This window comes from Somniosus microcephalus, chromosome 2 (assembly GCF_052327205.1).
Source record: "Somniosus microcephalus isolate GS21.2 chromosome 2, FLI_Smic_1.0, whole genome shotgun sequence".
Lineage (NCBI taxonomy): Eukaryota > Metazoa > Chordata > Chondrichthyes > Squaliformes > Somniosidae > Somniosus > Somniosus microcephalus.
The window spans coordinates 111,149,234-111,169,517 of NC_140988.1; the positions used below are offsets into that span (position 1 = coordinate 111,149,234).

The window sequence follows — 20,284 nt, forward strand, 5'->3', positions numbered from 1 at the left end:
GCTGCTTGGAACCAGAGACTAGAGGGCACACAGTGCAGCCAGGGATGGGCCCCTCTCTGATTATTCCATCCTCAGGTGCTCCATACATTTCACTGGTTGGATCATCCCACAGCACAGCAGCTGACAGAGTGTTTCTTCTCCCACAAAGACGTGATATTCAGGCCCATAGGTTAACTGATGTACAATACTGCCACTCCTAATACAACATGATAGACAAAGGTTGATTTCTTAGCTAAGACACTTTTTAAAATCAATGATGCTGGAACTTTATTTCTGTATTCTTGCTAGTTTTGTGAAACACTGAGGCCTATAAATTCTTTTCAGGCAGTGGCGTAAAGCAGACAGTATCGGATCGACCGCTCGTTCTATGCAGCGCCTGATATTCAGCTGCATGGACTGCAATGGAACTGAGTCTAAGGCACTGCTTATAACGGGCGGCTGGTCTGATAGCGTCTGCTTCGTGCCACCGCCAAGACGAATTTCTAGTCCTGAGACTTTTAAAGGCATCTATGAACTTCACTGTCTGCCTATTGAAACAAGAAATGCACCGACTAGAATGCCTAATTGGTACATCATTTGAGAACAGACTACAGGAAACTTTGTGCTATCCGGAGGTGAGCTATCCGGCAATCTGGAGCCACCGGCAAAAATCAGCAGCCATTTTTTATTCTTTTTGTTTGTGCTTGTTGAACAGTCAAGCTGTGCAAGGTCTGTAGCTATAGCAACAGCTTCAGGGCCACACCCGAGTGTTTAGAAGCTGTTGCTAAGCAACAGTGTTTGTTGTCAAATACGGAGATAAGAATCTCCGTATCTCTCAACATTAACTCTGGAGAGTACGGCAGTTTTGAGGCAACGGCAGCAGCTCGGTCCCGTGGGTGCCGGATAGCACAAAGTTTCCTGTATTTGGTTTTACAGAAGAAGAATGGTTCACTTGGAAACCATGGCCCAGTGCACCCACCATATTCTAGAAATGCCCATTTTTTTTTCTCAAGAGCCTTTTGTCCTTGACAAAACTGAAAATCATCTCAAGAGTACTGAATTTAGATATATGTTAGCCTCTGAATTTTTGAGATCGGCAGCTGAAAGTTTTAATGATGCAAGAGGTCATTTTTTGAAGGGGATCATACTTCTAGGTTTTCTGTCATAGTGTTAACACCTCAGTTCTATATACAACTATACATATCCACAAATTATAACGAATTCAGCAAAATAATGCCATAAGGTGTGTTTTTATTTTACAGGTCTTATTGTAGCATCTGTTTTCTAGATTTTGCAAATACACGACCACTAAGTGTTCACTTGATAGTAATGCATTGCCTCTCTTTTCTCCCTTGTTCAGCAACCCAAACAAAAGTGTCCTGACTTCACTTTCCCTGCGGATAGGCTGATTGTTAAGTTTCTCTATGACTAATAATTGATATTCACAGACTAATCAAATAACACAAAACACACAGTTTTGCATCAAAAACAGATTTCTTCGGGTGTCATGGAAACTTTTGCTTTAAAATGTAAAAAATAAATACACCTTTGAACTAAAACCTTGCAAGTAGCTGTAACAACATTGAATATTTTCACCATTGCATGAACACTGATCTGAGACGATCATAGTCTTCAAGAAATTACACTGACAAACATAACTGAAGACTATTGCCCTCTGATTGGTTACCTATGACTCCCGATATCAAAAGTGCTCAAACAACTAAATCTTAAGTACTCATCCAAAGTGTATATTTATTTTATTGTCGAACATAGAGTGTTATTGCACACTTATAGGTCAATTATGTAACCCTCAAAGGAATATTTTAGTCATATGAATCCTCAAACGACCAATATTTGTACAATGCCGTAATCAGTCTTTTGGTTTCTGTATTAAATGTTATTAAAAGAAAAACCACAATACATTACACAATACTGTGGAATACAGTAAGGAACCAAACTTGAGTGCAGTTTGGATCCATGTGTTTATTAAACAAAATTTCAAGTGCATTCACGTTCACATAAAGGCATACCTTTGAATGCGATCGAATACACAGCACGTTACTTAGCTCGGCAGCTTGTAAAAATTAATTATGCACAGTGCATTAATCAAAATATAAAGATTGAAAAGATCCCGTTAAACAAAATAAGTACCGCATTCAGGCATTTACGTGCACATAACCTCTGTGCACTGAAATTAGACACAAACAATTAAAAGATGATTGATTACACTGTTCAATCAGATCATAGATTTGTGTTAACAATTATAAGTAGCATCTCCAAACAAATAAATATACAGAGTTCATCTTTTTGTTGCAACAAGTAGGCCTAGCAGTCTATAAACATTACTGTAACTACCAAAAAAAGTGACCTGGGAAATTATATATACATATATAAGCAATGTACAAATAACTGACTCAGTTTACCAATCGTACAATTCATGTGGGCATATCTGTGTTGTGTGCAGTATCACCACTCGTACTGCAGAGTGCATATGAACAGGCTTTCTTGACCCACAGGTAACCAAAATGTCTTCAGTTAACTGCCTCTCCCTGCACCAACAGTGAGGCAGGGCTCTCATTTAATGAATGAAAAAGGCATTCCTCCTGTTGGAAATCCAATGGCGACTTAGCCATGTTTATAGAGACCGTCCAGTGTGAATGAGTGTATGTGTTTATCAATACAAGTGTTTTAAAAAACTTTTTATATAATTAACTTTTTTTAAATTAAATACTCAATAATTTGAATTACATAAAAGTGCCCTTTCAAAAAGTACTATACAAAGAGCTATAGTTGCCAATTTGAAAATAAAAACACACTGAATGCATTTGGTATCTGGTAAATTAGAGTGCGGTCGCGAGCACATGTGGTTATAAAAAGATGGACACTGAATCGTTCAGATACCATCAGAGGCAGCACAATAGCCTAGTGGTAAGGGCACTGGTTTCACAACCAGACAATCCCAAGTCGTGTCAAATAACTACCTAATATCACACAACCTGGAACTCTGTGCTAGTCGTTATAGAACCCCAGATAATCGATGTTGTGACATTACTGGATTCCTGGGTGCAGTGTTTTCTTAAAAAAGCTGAGACTGTTTTACATTAGTACACCATATAGAATAAGCTTTGCTGACCTGTACATTTTTATATCCTATTAGATTTCCACGGCTACCATCCTCGCCCCTCAGGAGGGCAATGGCAGTCTGGGCTGTCCCACTCCTTGACTGCTCTTGCTGCCAGATAGAGAGTACACTTGTGCAGAGTGGAACTGGACCCACTTCTTTCCTTTTTCTCCTTACATACCAAGGTGTAGAGCTCGCTACCATCAACAGAGCTCAGGAAACTTCCCAACTGTATGGAGTCAAGTTCTAATTACAGCACAGGTTGGGCCTAGGGACCTGGGGGTGGATGAACATCCTCTAAGTCTCTCCTGCTCAGCCACCCATTTACACACGTAAACAGGGTTTCCGATGAAGTTTTGGTGATGGAGCGGGAGAGGCTCCGAAGATGTTCAACCCCAGGCCTTTTCAATGAGAGTTTTGCTGTCCGCTGTGCTACCCTTATTGCTGATTAGGATCAACATGGCATCAATTCCAGAGTTTCTGACAGGGCCTGGTGGGAATAGGTTTCCAAACGCTGGGCTGCTAGGTGAAGCACCTGGTAGAGGAGAGCAATCCAACAGAGCCTTATCAGCCAATCACAGAGCCAGTCACATTAATGGTCATTATGAAGAAGTCCATGGCTTGCAACTCTTGACCCTCCCAGCTGAAAGAGGTGATGGGGACAAGAGGCCTTGTAGGGACAGCAGAAAAATTGAGGAGAAAATCATGCTAGGCCAAGACTAAGTCAAAGATGGCCTGTAAAGCACGGTCTAAAACTGATACAGCAGAGCTTTTTGTTCCAAAACGTCCACAAGAAATATTTTTGCTAGAATAATATCTGACTTATTCCCAGCAGCTATACATTAGGAAGACATGTCCCTGATCCATTCATTCTCAGGAACAACTTTGTCAACAATGGTTTACCAGTCCTGAAGTGTGTAGCTCTGCACTGATGTCAGTTCAGTCTCCATTATATAGAATTTTACAGTACAGAAACAGGCCATGTCTATACCGGTGTTTATGCTCGACACGAGCCTCCTCCCACCTTACTTCAACTCACCCTATCAACATATCATTATGGCACTTGACAGTGCTGTGGTAAGTGGATGATTTGTACAGCAAAGGATGTTACAACAGCCATTACAAACAGCATCAAATAGAAACAGTAGATCAAATGGAGTCTTTAGTGCAGCAATGAGACCAGATTACTAGTGGCAGCAATCGGGTACCAGACTGTACTGATCCCATGAGAGACAGAGGGGGAGAGAGAGGGAGGGATAGGGACACAAGGACAATTACAATTTAACTCAAACACAGGTGATTAGGTTGACCATGTTTACACAAGGGAAGTTACCAGTGACATTGTACTTCTATCACAGCTATAGGGAATTATACCCCATGACCATAATATTAATCAAATTCCAAGTATAACAACCATATTTTTAAAAACATGAACAATAATTTTCATTTGCTTCAGTCAGCAAAGGTCACAAAAAGGATGCAAAGAAACAATGGTCAGCGCACTTGGAGCCACTGCGCAGTGAAATGGTAACAGAGGATCGCACTGCCAGCCACTTCAGCCCAAATAAACATCAACAACCACTGCCGACTGTACTGTTAGCGGGCATGTACATAAATATGGTGGTGATGACTATGCTTAGCAAAGCCACATCACCATGTCAGACTCTTTACCTGCTTGTAAAGTCAGAAAATAGATGATAATGTAATGCCACATGAATCAGTCTGTGCACTGGAAAGTGACTGTTGCCCTCAGAGTACAATGCACAAATACTAACAGCCGCACTCTGAAGAAGGTGAACATGCCTTTGGGTTACACCTGTAATGTTTAAAATATACTAGAATATATACCCAGCCTTAAGTGTTAAAACAATGGCACATTCCTCAGGGAACCGCTTCAACCCTTGTTAGATTTTAATACTATTGTTCTTAGCAAGAGTCAACATTTGTACATTGCATTCCGTTTGCATATTTGAAAAACAGCTACAAGGAGGCAATCTGAAAAAGTTATAACAAAATGGTAATACAATTAATAACGGAGGAGGCCCCAGTAACTGTGCCACTGATGATTCTCAGTCTCAGCATAGGAAAATTAGGACCAGCAGTGGGCCATTCAGCTCTGCGAGCCTGCTCCGCCATTCAATTAGATCATGGTTGATTTGCACCTCAACTCCATTTTCCCGCTTTTGCTCCAGATCACTTGGTACCCTTAGCCAACAAAAACCTATCAATCTCAGTCCAGAAAGCTCCAATTGTCTCATAGGGAAGAGAATTCCAGATTTCCACTACCCTTTGTGTGAAAAATTATATCCTGATTTCACTCCTAAATGGCCTAGCTCCAATTTTAACATTATGTTGCCTTGTTCTGGATGACCCCACCAGCGGACATAGTTTCTCCATATCTACACTATTCAATCCTTTTAACATTTTAAATACTTCGATCAGATCATCCCTCAAACAATGTTCCATCCAAAATGTTAATTCCTCTTTTCAGAAGCAGGTTCAGTTTTTTTTATTTTCTGCCATTTGTGGGGATTTTTTTCTCAGCTATAAACAAACAACGATGATGGACTGAGAAAGAACTCTGCGCTGGCTAACATCTCCGAAAGGATGGAGTGAACAAAGGCTGGGGGCATTTGTAAAGTGGAATCATACAGCACAGGAGGAGGCCATTCTGCCCATCGTGTCTGTGCCAGCTCTTTGAAAAAGCTATCCAACTAGTCCCACTTCCCTGCTTTTTCCCCATAGCCACGCAATGTTTTCCTTTTCAAGTATATATTAGTTACTATTGAATCTGCTTCCACCACCCTTTCAGGCAGTGCATTCCAGATCATAACAACTCGCTTCATAAAAAAAAAATTCTCCTAATCTCCCTTCTGATTCTTTTGCCATTTACCTTAAATCTGTCTCATCTGGTTACCGACCCTCTTGCCAGTGGAAACAGTTTCTCCCTACCTACTCTATCAAACCCGTTCTTAATTTTGAATACCTCTATTAAATCTCCCCTTAACCTTCCCTGCTTTAAGGGGAACAACCCCAGCTTTTCCAGTCTCTCTACATAACTGAAGTCCCTCATCCCCGGTACTATCCTAGCAAATCTTCTCTGCACCCTCTCCAAGCCTTGACATTCTTCCTAAAGTGTGGTGCCCAGAATTGAATACAATACTCTAGCTGAGGCCAAATTACTTGGAGTAACTGAGTTGGTTTAGTTCCATTAGGAGATAAATCACAGAAAAGTGTCAGTTCAACTCAACAAAACAGGTTTCCAATTTGACCCTCAAAATTTACAACTGTGCTTTAAGTTGAATTTACAGGTAAGTACTTTTACTCTATCTCGGAGCGCTGAGGGATGAGAAAATGTTACAGCCAATTAATTTATAGCCTGTACAGTTTCTCATTGGACTATCAATTAAAATGGATGGTCAAATCAAGTGATTAGCTTGCCAGTAGCAGTGACAAGTTCTGTAGGATCACAGGCACAAGGGAACATAAAACCGTTACATCATACATTAGGGAAGAAGAAGTCCAAAAATAGAGTTTAATTGGAGAAACAGAATAAAATTCCTGAAGAATTACAACAGGATAGGAATGCCATGGGAATGGGCTGGAACACTATGGGTAAATTTTTATTTTCCCCGCCATGGGCGGGGCCATCTGGCCCGTCCTTTACAGAACCTGGTCAATTTTCATCCCATTGATTGGCAGGTTCTATAACATGTGGTGAAGACGAAAATTTACTCCTGTATGTTTGACCAAACTAGATCGTTTGACAACCAAAGTGAGGATTGACAACTTACTTACCGTTTTAAAAACATGTCAGAAAATCTTTCAAGTGTAAAACAATTCACTTATTGGAATGGAAATAATGTGACTGTCCATATGGGAAAGTGGCAAATGATATGCAATGTAACTTTCTTTTCTCAAACAGGATGCAAGAAGGGAAAGAGAGAGCTTCACATCATAACATATTGAAGGCAGCTTGTTCCCCTTCTCAGTAGAGCTCATTCATAGGACACGGCAGAGATAGCTTCAGGGTTCCATACTGTGATGCCACTTTCTCTGTAAGGGTGCTTCTAACACACTGATGCTTGATTGAAGACTTAGTAACTATTGGAGGCAAGATTACCCACAGTCCCATCACCATAATGGAGTTTGTCTCACTGCCTCACTTCCTCCCATCCCCAGGAACAACAAAATAAAATGGAGGTGAGTCTTAACACTTCATCCAGAGCAAACATCAGCTACTCAAGTAATTGTGCGTTTCCCGGGAGTTTATGCTGAGAACCACAGCGGAGTGACCACCTGTATCAAAGAATAAAAGAAGACAAAAATCAAACACTGATTATGATTTGGGCATTTCTGTATCCTGATTTCCACAAATGTCCAGAGTCTCTATACTCTGACATCAACAGGAGACAATAGCCGGCAAATAGGACTTGCGTGAAGTAGGCCGCGCATCTGCAAACACGTACCCGAAGATGAAGGCCCGATGCAGCTCGCTAGCCCGTAGGTAAGCCCTGGGGGAAGGGAGGTGAACGGGAGGGGGGTGGGGGTTGCGTACGCAGGCTGGCAGTGAACTGCAGTAACGCTGTGGAGCCAGGAAGATCACACCTGCTCCTCTTGGCTCCACATTAGGGTAAGTAAAAAAATTAAAACTTACCAATTCTTCAGGAGCCTACAGTGGTCCCTTTAAGGACGGCTGGTTAGACTGCTATAGGCACGGAAAAGCTTAAGTGAAGCATGCGTGGCACATGCTCAGCCCAGTTTTTTTCCAAATTTGCCATGGGGCTCCTTTGATTTTGATGGGGCATAACGCCCATGACACTCAGAAGTCATTGGCAGTCGATTTGGCAGCCAGTGCACTTGGGAGGGAGGATCATTCACAGGAGATTGCACCAGGAAATTGGTCCCCTTAACCCCCATTTATCGCCCAGAAATTGAGTGCAATGGGGACGAATGATTGAAGTGCCCAATCAGTTTTCAGAGCCTCAATCTGAATTTGGAACCTCTGTAATCTTCCCTGCTTCACTGATTATAGCAGATGGATAACGTAGCCCAGGGTAGGGATCGGACTTTTGGCTTCTGATTTCAGTGTGTTTAACCTATTTTCCAAGGTGCCCAGTTTTAAGTCTACTGCTTGTACTAGAAAGTCAGGCTTCTGTCATACAGAGCTACACTGCAAGGTTTTTGTACAGTGCCAAAACATACCAATTCTGTATAGAAGTAAGACGTTATACTGCACTATATCTAGGCAATACTTGAATGTAAGTCTGTATTAGCTGAGTAATGTTGTCTGGAAAAATACAAAACAGAATTTCTTTTTCACCCCATTTCTCAGACTACTGGAAATCGGAAAATATTAGCGCAAAGAAGGTTTTGCACCCTGCAAGGCTACTAGCACTTATGCACAAAATTAATTTTGGTGAGAAACATTAGTTGTAATTGGAGTACATTTAAATTTGAGGCAAAATTACAATTTGAATATAGCAAAATGCATTTGACAGTGAAAACTTTCCAATTTAGTATATATTTTTTTAAGTACGTGATGGTCTTCTTACTGCCATTTGGAACAATTCAAAATAATCAAGTAAATGAATGTAATGAAGGCAAAATTGTGTTTCATATACAGCTGGCAATATTATGAGAATGGGCACAAAAGGTATGATTTAAGTTAAGAAATGGGTGAAATAGCAACAACATCAATGAGTAGTTATCAGTTACTCGAGTTTAAAAAAAACAATTGTGCAGTTCAGTATAATCTACAATGTGCGTAATATATTTCCCTAACTACTCAGATTGCGGGGCCAAATTTTACCTGGCGTTAAAATGGGCTCAGTAGATTTACCATCCCGTAATGCCACCATTTTCAAAGGGCCCTTTGCTTGGGTGGTTGGAGTGCCTGCCGGTTTCAGGTGGTAGGCCTCTTGATTATACAAATCGAGGTTCTATTACATAGATAGGACCCCGACTGCACCTGTTAGGGACACGTGGGCAGACTGTGTGCCATGTCCTGGCGTTGAGCGGCTGAGTCAGCAGTCCTTAAAGGGACCGCTGCTGTCTACTCCAAAAAAGCCTAGAAAAGAGTCAGGAGGATCATTCCACAAAAATACTGCGGATCACTGCCAGCCCAAAGTTACTTAAAAAATAAACAAATAGAAATATTGTTAGGACTCAGCTGGAGTATTGTGTTCAATTCTGGGCACCACACTTTAGAAAGGATGTCAAGATCTTGGAGAGGGTGCAGAAGAGATTTACTAGAATGATACTCGGGATGAGGGACTTCAGTTATGTGGAGAAATTGAAGAAGCTGGGGTTGTTCTCCTTAGAACAGAGAAGGTTAAGAGGAGATTTGATAGAGGTGTTCAAAATCATGAATGGTTTTGATAGAATAAATAAGGAGAAACTGTTTCCAGTGGTAGAAGGGTCGGTAACCAGAGGACACAGATTTAAGGTGATTGGCAACAGAGCCAGAGACGACATGAGGAAACATTTTTTTATACAGCGAGTTGTTGTGATCTGGAATGCACTGCCTGAGAGGGTGGTGGAAGCAGATTCAATAGTAACTTTCAAAAGAGAATTGGATAAATGCTTGAAGAGAAAAGATTTACAGAGCTATGGGGAAAGAGCACTGGAGTGGGACTAATTGGATAGCTCTACCAAAGAGCCAGCACAGGCACAATGGGCCGAATAGCCACCTTCTGTGTTGTGTCATTCTATGATTCTATGATTCTAACTACACAAGTTCAATTCCAAGTATCATTGTTTAGAATAAGGAGAGAAACTGAAAAAACAGGCTACCTCTTCCGTTACCTAGCGTCTGGGAGTCCAAATCGTCATCAATATACTCTTCCCCTTGTATGATGTTCTGTGTGTCTTCACTGTGATTGACAGGGCTGGTCATTTCCTGCTCCTTTTCATTATGCATCTGAGCATAAACATTCCGCCCAGGTATCTTCCTGCAACACAAAGGGAGAACATATCTACTGGCAGCATGTAAGATCTCCATGGCTATAGTTTTGTTTTGTTTAAAATAGAATTATAAGGGGTAATGTTTTGATTTTGTTCTCCCAGAGGGGAGCCTCGCCCATTGGGAGCCCATATTGTAATTTGGGGTGCGCTGCTCATGATTTTCCTACTATTTAAATGAATGTAGGAAAATCATGCGAAATGCAGCTTTGGAAGTTACTCCTACAGAGTAGTGTTAGGTACTAAGAATTATATTCCTCTTGGCAAGCAGCAGCAAATGATTGTTTTTATTAAGCCGGTGTTAATTGTGCTAATAATGGTGCAGTGGCACTGCCAGCACTGGGAAAATAAAGGCAAGGTCACCTCGTCCTGGTGGTTGCAAACCGCTAGAAAAGTGCAAAATCAAAGCGAGTTCAGTATTGTTATTCTGCATGTCTTGCATCAATGCAACATGGTTTTCGCCAAGATGAACAGTATAGTTTCCCCCAGAAGCAAATATTTTTAAATTTGTGTTTGGATTGTGGGAGTCGCTGGCAAGGCCACATTTATTGCGCAGTCCTAGTTGCCTTGAGAAGGTGGTAGTGGGCCATTTCCTTGAACTACTGCAGTTCTTGTGGTAATGGTGATCCCACAAAGGCATTAGGTAGGGATTTCCAAGAATTTCGCCCAGCAATGATGAAACAATGGTGATGTATGTCCAAGTCAGGATGGGGTGTGAGTTGGAGGGAATCTTGGAGGTGACTGTGCTTCCACAACATTGCTGCCCTTGTTTTTCTTGGTAGTAGACGTCGCAGTGGAGAGGGGTGCTGTCAAAGTACTGTAACCTTGGTGAGGTACTGCAGAGCATCATGTAGAGCATTCATACTGCAGCCAGAGTGCACTGGTGATGAAGGTAGAGATTGAGTCCATTGCAGGGGCACCAGTCAAGCGAACTGCTCTGTCCTGGATGGTGTCAAGCTTCTTGAGTGTTGTTACAGCTACACCCATCCAGATGAATGGGGAGTATTAGCTTCATACTCCTCTCTTGAGCCTTGTAGATGGTGAAAAGGCTTTGAGGGGTCAGGAGGTGAGTCGCTCATTGCAGAGTACTCAGGCTTTGTAACCATGGTGCTGATGTGACTGATCCAGTTCAGCTTCTGGTAAATGATGACCTACCAAATTGCTGATGGTAGAGAACTTGGTGATGTTGGTGCCATTGAAGATCAAGGGGGTGGTCTTTGTCTGTTGGAGATGGCCATTACCTGGCACTTACGTGGCACAAATGTTATCTGCCATTTGTCAGCCCAAGTCTTGATGTTATGCAGAGGCTATTGTAGACTGGCACAGGCTACTTCATTGTCAGAAGAGTCGTGAATGGAGCCGAACACTGTGGAATCATCAGCAAACAGCCCCATTCCTGACCTTGTGATGGAAGGATTGGTCTAACTATTCACAGTTTTCCCTATTTTGCACTCTTGCTAAGTTTTAATCAGAAGTCAAAAAGACAAAACAGCCTGAAACTGGACATTAAATGGACTGTACAGATATTCTAGAGACCAATAAATCCAGTTCAATTTTTGGGGAAGTCCTAAAATTTAAATTGCTTACCCTGCCTATCCATCATGCACCACAGCAAATTGCGACAGTTTGCATGACATTACTAAATTTCAAAACACAATGAAAGGCCTCTTATGATTTGTAATCGATAATGCATAATATGAAATAAGTATCTATCAAGAGCTTTGATTTTTAAAAGAAGCACTCGTGCACCTTGCTCTATTTCAAAACACTTTGGGGTTGTGTTGTTTCATTTGCAGACTGGAAATTTTGGTAGTGTCTGAGCCTCTGAAAGCTCTAACTTCAGTGGAGACACAGTGGGCTAGAAATTATTCTGCGTCTGTCTTCGGGCCTAGATGCAGCGCTGGGTGAGTAGCATGCTCAAACAGAAAGGCCCGAGGCCATCCCAAAATTGAAAGAAAGAAATTAACTTGCATTTCTACTGTACTTTTCACAACCTTAGGACGTCCCAAAGTGCTTTACAGCCAATGAAGTACTTTTGAAGTGTAGTCACTTTTGTAATGTAGGAAATGTGGCAGCTAACTTGCGGACAGCGAAGCCCACAAACAGCAACAAGATAATGACCAGATAATATATTTTTAGTGGTATTGGTTGAGGGACAAATATTGGCCAGGACACTAGGGAGAAATCCCCTGCTCGTCTTCAAAATGTTCTTTGACACGGTTGACCAGACCATCCTTCGCCATTGTCCAGCCCTCACCGGGCTCCATTCTTATCTGCCTAGTCGTAGCCAGAGAATCACCTGCAATGGCTTCTCTTCCCGCTCCTGCACCATTACCTCTGGTGTCCCCCAAGGATCTATCCTTGGCCCCCTTCTATTTCTTATCTACATGCTGTCCCTCAGTGACATCATCCGAAAACACATCAGGTTCCGCATGTACGCTGACGACACCCAGCTCTACCTCAGCACCACCTCTCTCGACCCCACCATTGTCTTTGGTTTGTCAGACTGCTTGTCCGACATCCAATACTGGATGAGCAGAAATTTCCTCCAACTAAATACTGGGAAGACCAAAGCCATTTGTCCCCACCACAAACTCCATTCCCTAGCTACCGACTCCATCCCCCTCCCTGGCAACTATCTGAGGCTGCACCAGACCGTACACAACCTTGGTGTCATATTTGACCCCGAAATGAGCGTTCAACCACGTATCTACTCCATTACCAAGACCGCCTACTTCCACCACCGTAACATCGCCCGACTCCGCCCGCCACAGCTCATCTGCTGCTGAAACCCTCATCCATGTAAGGAATAATAAGGGGAAAAAAACACTAGTGGGCGTAGTCTATAGGCCTCCGAACAGTGGCAACTCTGTTGGACGGAGTATCAATCAGGAAATAGTTGAGGCTTGTAATAAGGGAACATCTATAATTATGGGGGATTTTAACTATCATATTAATTGGACAAATCAAATTGGGCAGGGCTGCCTTGAGGATGAGTTCATTGAGTGTATTAGGGATGGGTTTCTCGAGCAGTATGTAACTGAACCGACCAGGGGGCAAGCAACCTTAGATCTGGTCCTGTGTAACGAGACGGGATTAATTAAAAATGTCCTAGTAAAGGATCCCCTTGGAATGAGTGACCATAACATGGTTGAATTCCATATTCAATTAGAGGGTGAGAAGGTTGGATCTCAAACAAGCGTGCTAAGCTTGAATAAAGGAGCCTATGAAGGTATGAGAGTGGAATTGAGTAGAGTGGATTGGGAAAATAGATTAAAGGGTAAGACGATACATGATCAGTGGTGTACATTTAAGGAGTTATTTTACAACTTCCAAAAAAAAAATATTCCACTGAGAAGAAAAGGGTGTAAAAGAAAAGACAGCCATCCATGGCTAAGTAAAGAAATTAAGGATTTCTTTACTTAGCCACGGATTCGACTAAAAACAAGGGCATATAAGGTAGCCAAATCTAGTGGGAGGATAGAGGATTGGGAAAACTTTAAAAGACAGCAAAAAATAACAAAAAGATTGATTAAGAAAGGGAAGATAGATTATGAAAGTAAATTAGCAAAAAATATAAAAACAGATAGTAAGAGTTTTTATAGTTATATAAAAAGAAAGAGGGTGGCTAAAGTAAATGTTGGTCCCTTAGAGGATGAGACCGGGAAATTAATGGTGGGAAATATGGAGATGGGAAAAACACTGAATGAATATTTTACATCAGTCTTTACAGTAGAAGACACTAAGAATATCCCAACACTGGACAAACAGGGGGCTAAAGGGGGGGAGGAGCTAAACACGATCAAAATCACTAAGGAAGTGGTACTCGGTAAAATAATGGGACTCAAGGCGGATAAATCACCTGGACCTGATGGCTTACATCCTAGGGTCTTGAGGGAAGTGGCGGTAGGGATTGTGGATGCATTGGTAATAATTTTCCAAAACTCCCTGGACTCGGCAAAGGTCCCGGCAGACTGGAAAACTGCAAATGTAACACCCTTATTTAAAAAGGGCAGTAGACAGAAGGCTGGAAACTATAGACCGGTTAGCCTAACATCTGTGGTAGGTAAAATTTTGGAGTCAATTATTAAGGAGACAGTAACAGGACATTTGGATAATCATAATTTAATAGGACAAAGTCAGCATGGTTTTATGAAGGGGAAGTCATGTTTGACAAATTTGCTGGAGTTCTTTGAGGAAGTAACATATAGGGTGGATAAAGGTGAACCAGTGGACGTAGTGTATTTAGACTTCCAAAAGGCATTTGACAAGGTGCCACACAAAAGATTATTGCTTAAGATAAAAAATCACAGGGTTGGGGGTAATATTCTGGCATGGATAGAGGATTGGCTATCTAACAGAAGGCAGAGAGTTGGGATAAATGGTTCATTCTCAGACTGGCAATCAGTAACTAGTGGTGTTCCGCAGGGGTCAGTGCTGGGTCCCCAACTCTTTACAATCTATATTAACGATTTGGAGGAGGGGACCAAGTGTAACATATCAAAGTTTGCAGATGATACTAAGATGGGAGGGAAAGTAGTGAGTGAGGAGGACATAAAAATCCTGCAAGGGGACATAGGCAGGCTAAGTAAGTGGGCAGAGATTTGGCAGATGGAATACAATACTGGAAAGTGTGAGGTTATGCACTTTGGCAGGAAAAATCGTAGAGCAAGTTATTATCTTAATGGCAAGAAACTGGAAAGTACTGAAGTACAAAGGGATCTGGGGGTCCTGGTGCACGAAACTCAAAAGGTTAGTATGCAGGTGCAGCAAGTGATTAAGAAGGCCAATAGAATGTTGGCTTTCATTGCTAGGGGGATAGAATATAAAAATAGGGAGGTATTGCTTCAGTTGTACAAGGTATTGGTGAGACCGCACCTGTAATACTGCGTACAGTTTTGGTGTCCATACTTAAGAAAGGACATACTTGCTCTTGAGTCAGTACAAAGAAGGTTCACTCGGTTAATCCCGGGGATGAGGGGATGGACATATGAGGAGAGGTTGAGTAGATTGGGACTCTACTCATTGGAGTTCAGAAGAATGAGAGGCGATCTTATTGAAACATATAAGATTGTGAAGGGGTTGGATCGGGTGGATGCGGGGAAGATGTTCCTGATGATGGGTGAAACTAGAACTAGGGGGCATAGTCTTAGAATAAGGGGCTGCTCTTTCAAATCTGGGATGAGGAGGAACTACTTCACGCAGAGGGTGGTAGGTCCATGGAATATGCTGCCCCAAAAAGCTGTAGAAGCTACATCATTACATAAATCTAAAACAGAAATAGACAATTTCCTAGAAGTAAAGGGAATTAAAGGTTACGGGGAGCGGGCAGGAATTTGGACATGAGTCTAGGTTCGGATCGGTCATGGCCCTGTGGGTAGCGGAGCGGGCCCAGGGGCCGTGTAGGCTGATCCTGCTCCTATTTCGTGTGTCTAATTCTGTTATATTCAGGAGATGGTTCTGTGATAGTGGATTGGCGGTTAGGATCAGATCAGCCATGATCTTATTGAATGGCGGAGCAGGCTCGAGGGGCCGATTGGCCTACTCCTGCTCCTATTTCTTATGTTCTTATGTCTTTGTAACATCAAATGTGACTATTTCAATGCTTTCCTGGCCGGCCTCTGATCTTCCACCCTACATAAGCTTAAGCTCACCCAAAACTCTGCCGCCCATATCATTACTCGCACCAAGTTTCATTCACCCATCACCCCCTTCAGTTGCCTAGGCCCTAAGTTCTGGAATGCCCTCCCTAAAGCTCTCGACCTCTCTCTCTTCATTTAAGATGCTCCTTAAAATCTACCTCTTTGACCGAGCTTTTGGCCATCTGTCCCAAGATCTCCTTATGTGACTCCGTGTCAAATTTTGTTTGATAATGCTCCTGTGAAGCACCTTGGGACATTTAACTGCATTGAAGGCGCTATATAAATGCAAGTTGTTGCTGTTGTTGAAATAGTGCCATGGGGTCTTTTACGTCCACCTGAGAGGGCAGGCAAGGCCTCGGTTTAACATCTCATCTGAAAGACGGCACCTCCAACAGTGCAGCACTCCCTCAGTACTGCACTTGAGTGCCAGCTTAAATTACATGCTCAAGTCTCTGGAGTGGGACTCAAGTTTCTGGCTCAGAGGCGAGAGTGCTGCCACTGAGCCAAGGCTGACATCTTGGCCGTGGACCTTATCTACATCTTCAGGGTGAGGTGCTGGCGCCAGTGCTGGTGGCACCTCCACAGTCAGCTCACACCACAAGAGAAGAGAATTGAATTGTAGGCCGCTGACAGTGGTCCTCAGCTATGTTCTGGGAGGGGGGACAATCACCAGGACTGTGGAATCAGGGGTGAGCAATCATGCTCATCCTGGCTCTACAGAACTTTAAATATTTTTTTAAAAAAGGTTTTAAAAACTTACCTTTTGTTGGCGGCTGCGAAGACTGGTGAAGAATCCTGAAGGTCCCTGTTTTAGGCTCCCTCGGCTGAACTGGATTTCAATAAGCCAATCAGGATTCTTCAGTGGCCGCTGCAACTTAAGCAGCGATCGCGAGCAAAAGGGAAGTGTTTTAATTAAATCCTACCTGTGTAGCCAGGTAAAGCAGGAGTGCTCCCCCCGACTCCACACTACTCGCAATCGCCATGTCTCCAACCCCGCCACCATTCCAAACCCCTGTCAGGCCGGCCTCGGGTCTCCGGTTCCGGTGTGCACTGATGGCGCCCTGCTGTTTGTACGTTTGAAAATGAGCCAGAACCAATTTTTATCCCACTGAATAAAATCTCGGTAAACTGTTTAATTGTGGCTCGGATGAGACGAGCTGCTTTCTTGGATTCCATTTTATTTTGTGAATACTCGGCACTTCTAAAATCATACTTGAGTATTGTGTGCAGTTTTGGTCGCCTTATCTGAGGAAGGATGTTCTTGCCATGGAGGGAGTGCAGCGAAGATTCACCAGGCTGATACCTGGGATGGCAGGAATGACGTATGAGGAGAGTTTGTGTCGATTGGGCTTGGGCTTATACTCACTGAAGTTTAGAAGATTGAGAGGGGATCTCATCGAAACCTATAAAATTCTGTCAGGCCTGGACAGACTAGATGCAGGAAGGATGTTTCCGATGGCCGGGGAGTCCAGAACCAGGGGTCATAATCTAAGGATAAGGGGTAAGCCATTTAGGACTGAGATGAGGAGGAATTTCTTCACCCAGAGAATGGTGAACCTGTGGAATTCTCTGCCACAGAGGGCGGTGGAGGCCAGTTCATTAAATATATTCAAGAAGGAGTTGGATATATTTCTTAAGGCTAAAGGGATCAAGGGATATGGGGAGAAGGCAGGGACAGGGTACTGAATTTGGATGATCAGCCATGATCTCATTGAATGGCGGAGCAGGCTTGAGGGGCCGAATGGCCTACTGCTGCTCCTATCTTCTATGTTTCTATATGTTTCATACCTGTAATAAATTCCGTGGGGCTGAATTGTCCTCTCAATGCCCTTTAATGCTGGATGGATATTAGGTAATTGCACATAAGGGGCAATTGAGTGACTTTGTGCTACTGGTGGGGTGCCTCTTCTGCTAGGAAATTTCAGAAATTGAGATGCCCGTTGCATATGATTTTCTGACCATTAAAGTTAATGTTGGGAAATTGATGTGCAGTGCACTCCTCAATTCTTAATATGTATTCCCAGTGGGCGAGGCTCCCTACTGGGAGCACAACGTCAGAATATTACCCTGATAGCTACTGGGGGGTTGTACATGGCAATTTACCACCAAGTGAAGTCATCAAATAAAAAAAACTGAATCTGTTTAATTGGATTTAACCAGCTGGAATTGAGACCTTTTACTGTACCTCTTTAAGTGACTGTGTGGAATTAGATAGAATTGCACAAATTGGAATCCTTACTGAAGAGAAGCAGGAAGCAGAGATTTACAGAGGAAATTGCATTCATTGTGGGTGCATGCCGAGGAGGTGAGCCTCTACCACTGAGATGACCATGGGTCCAACAAAGCTCAGACTCCATTAGCAGCCCGACTGCTGAGCTTGGCAGGAAGTCAGAAAGCAGTTTTGAGACATCCAAAAGCTTGCTAAAACAATGTGCAGAGAAGGGGGTGGATTTTGTGGATCAGTGGGGAACTTTCTCAGCTAGAAGGAACAGGAAGCATGGTCTGCACAGAACCAGATGGGGAATTAAGGAGTTAGTGTAAAACATAAACACAGAATTGGGATTAGTTTAAGGAGAATTGGGTAAACACAGATTAGCAAATGAATAAGAGGTAAAAGAAAATAATATTTAGGGTAAAGAAATGGTAATATAATAAATTTTTCAAAAGGCCTTCGATAAGGTACCCCATAATAGACTGATGAACAAGGTCAGAGAATGCGGAGTCAGGGGACAAGTAGCAGAATGTTTTCACTATCCCCTCTGACCTTCCCCTCTCTGACCCCGAACGATCAGTCCTCAGCAAAGGCCTGAACTTCATCCCCTTACGCCCCCACTTCAATGAATTTCGAGCTCGGCACGCCGCCTTTGTCTCCGTGCCCACTTCTCTGGCCAGGAGTCTTCCCCCCACACAGCTGACCCTTTCTCCCGCTTTCAGAATTCTCGTTCTACCTGGACCCCTCCCTCTGGCCTCTTACCCTCTCTCGATCTTTTCATCGCTAACTGCCACCGTGACATCGGCCGTCTCCAATTCTCTGCTCCCCTCACTCACTCCAACCTACCTCCCTCTGAACTTGCAGCACTCCATTCTCTCAGATCCAACCCCAACATTGTCATTAAACCTGCTGACAAGGGTGGTGCTGTTGTTGTTTGGCAAACCGACCTCTGCCTAGTGGAAGCTGAACGCCAACTCTCCGACACCTCCTCCTACCTCCACCTGGACCATGACCACACTACCGAACATCAAACCACCGTTTCCAAGACTGTCACTGATCTCATCTCCTCTGGAGATCTTCCCCCCACGGCCGCCAACCTCATAGTTCCCCAACCCAGCACAGCCCGCTTCTACCTCCTTCCCAAGATCCACAAACAGGACTGTCCTGGTAGACCCATCGGGCTGGATTTTCATTGAGGAGGCGTGTAGGAGGCGGGACTGCAACTTTTGGGGTTGTAGTCCCGCCTCCATCGAGATGCGGCCAATCCACGCGATTTTCACTTGATTGACCTTGTTGAGCCTGCTCAGTGGGCTCAGCAGGCCAATTAAGGACCACCCGGCAACAGGTGATATCACAGACTGAAATTTCATCTGTCAAGACGTGTTGACAGATGAAATATCAGTGTTTCACAGCTGTTTGAAGCTGTCAAATACTGACAGTCTGACTTCTAACCTGAGTCCTTCTACGCAGACTCAGTTAGAAATCTTACCGGCACTGAAAGCTGCAGGCTGTCACTTTTGACAGATCGCAGCCATTCTGCTTTCTGTGCCGGCTGAATGATGGACTCTCGAAACCTAGAGGAAGGAAGGCTGTAAAGGTAAGTACAGGTAGTTTAAACTTATTTACACACTTTAGACACACCAAACACACTTAACTTTGCACTCATGCACCCATCACTCACCTGAACACTGACATCTCGACCCCTCCAAGTCCTTCAATCCGACGGCCCGACTCCTCTAACTTGGCGTGGTTTGGAGCCGTCGGGAATCCCACACGACAACCTTCAAAATAGGGATTAGGCAAAAAACTGCCTGTTAACTACCTGTTAACAGGCAGTTAATTGGCACTAATCCCTTCCCGCCTCGGGTCGGTGGGTCCCAGTGCGGGGTGGGTACCCGCCTCCTTTGAAACTTACATGGAAGCGGGTTTTGGCCGGGATGATGTTGGGACCCCCGAATTCGGGAATTTAACCCCCCGCACACCTCCAATCCCGACTCCACGGCACACTGAAAATCGACCCCATCGTTTCAGCCTGTTCTTGCCCCATGGAACTTATCTCTTCCTATCTCGGCTCTATCTTTTCTCCCCTTGTCCAGTCTCTTCCCACCTACACCCACGACTCTTCTGACGCCCTCCGCCACTCGTTTCCCGGCCCCAACCGCAGCCTTTTCACCATGGACGTACAATCTCTCTACACCTCCATCCCCCACCAGGATGCCTGAGGGCACTCTGCTTCTTCCTTGAACAGAGGCCCAACCAGTCCCCATCCACCACCACCCTCCTCTGCCTGGCTGAACTTGTTCTCACATTGAACAACTTCTCCTTTGACTCCACTCATTTCCTCCAAAGTAAAGGTGTTGCTATGGG

General features: G+C 43.5%; 1 protein-coding gene across 1 annotated transcript in view; it reads right to left on the reverse strand.

Annotated features, from left to right (window-relative positions):
• Positions 1-1,848: 1,848 nt before the first annotated feature.
• Positions 1,849-20,284, reverse strand: part of sorcs2 (sortilin-related VPS10 domain containing receptor 2) — an 879,651-nt gene continuing 861,215 nt past the window's right edge. The window contains exons 25-26 of the mRNA XM_085964704.1: positions 9,896-10,053; positions 1,849-7,399 (exon numbers count right to left, since the gene is read on the reverse strand). Of these exons, the coding sequence (XP_085820830.1) occupies positions 7,335-7,399; positions 9,896-10,053 (223 nt within the window). The 3' untranslated portion in view covers positions 1,849-7,334. The remainder of the gene's footprint in view (positions 7,400-9,895; positions 10,054-20,284) is intronic.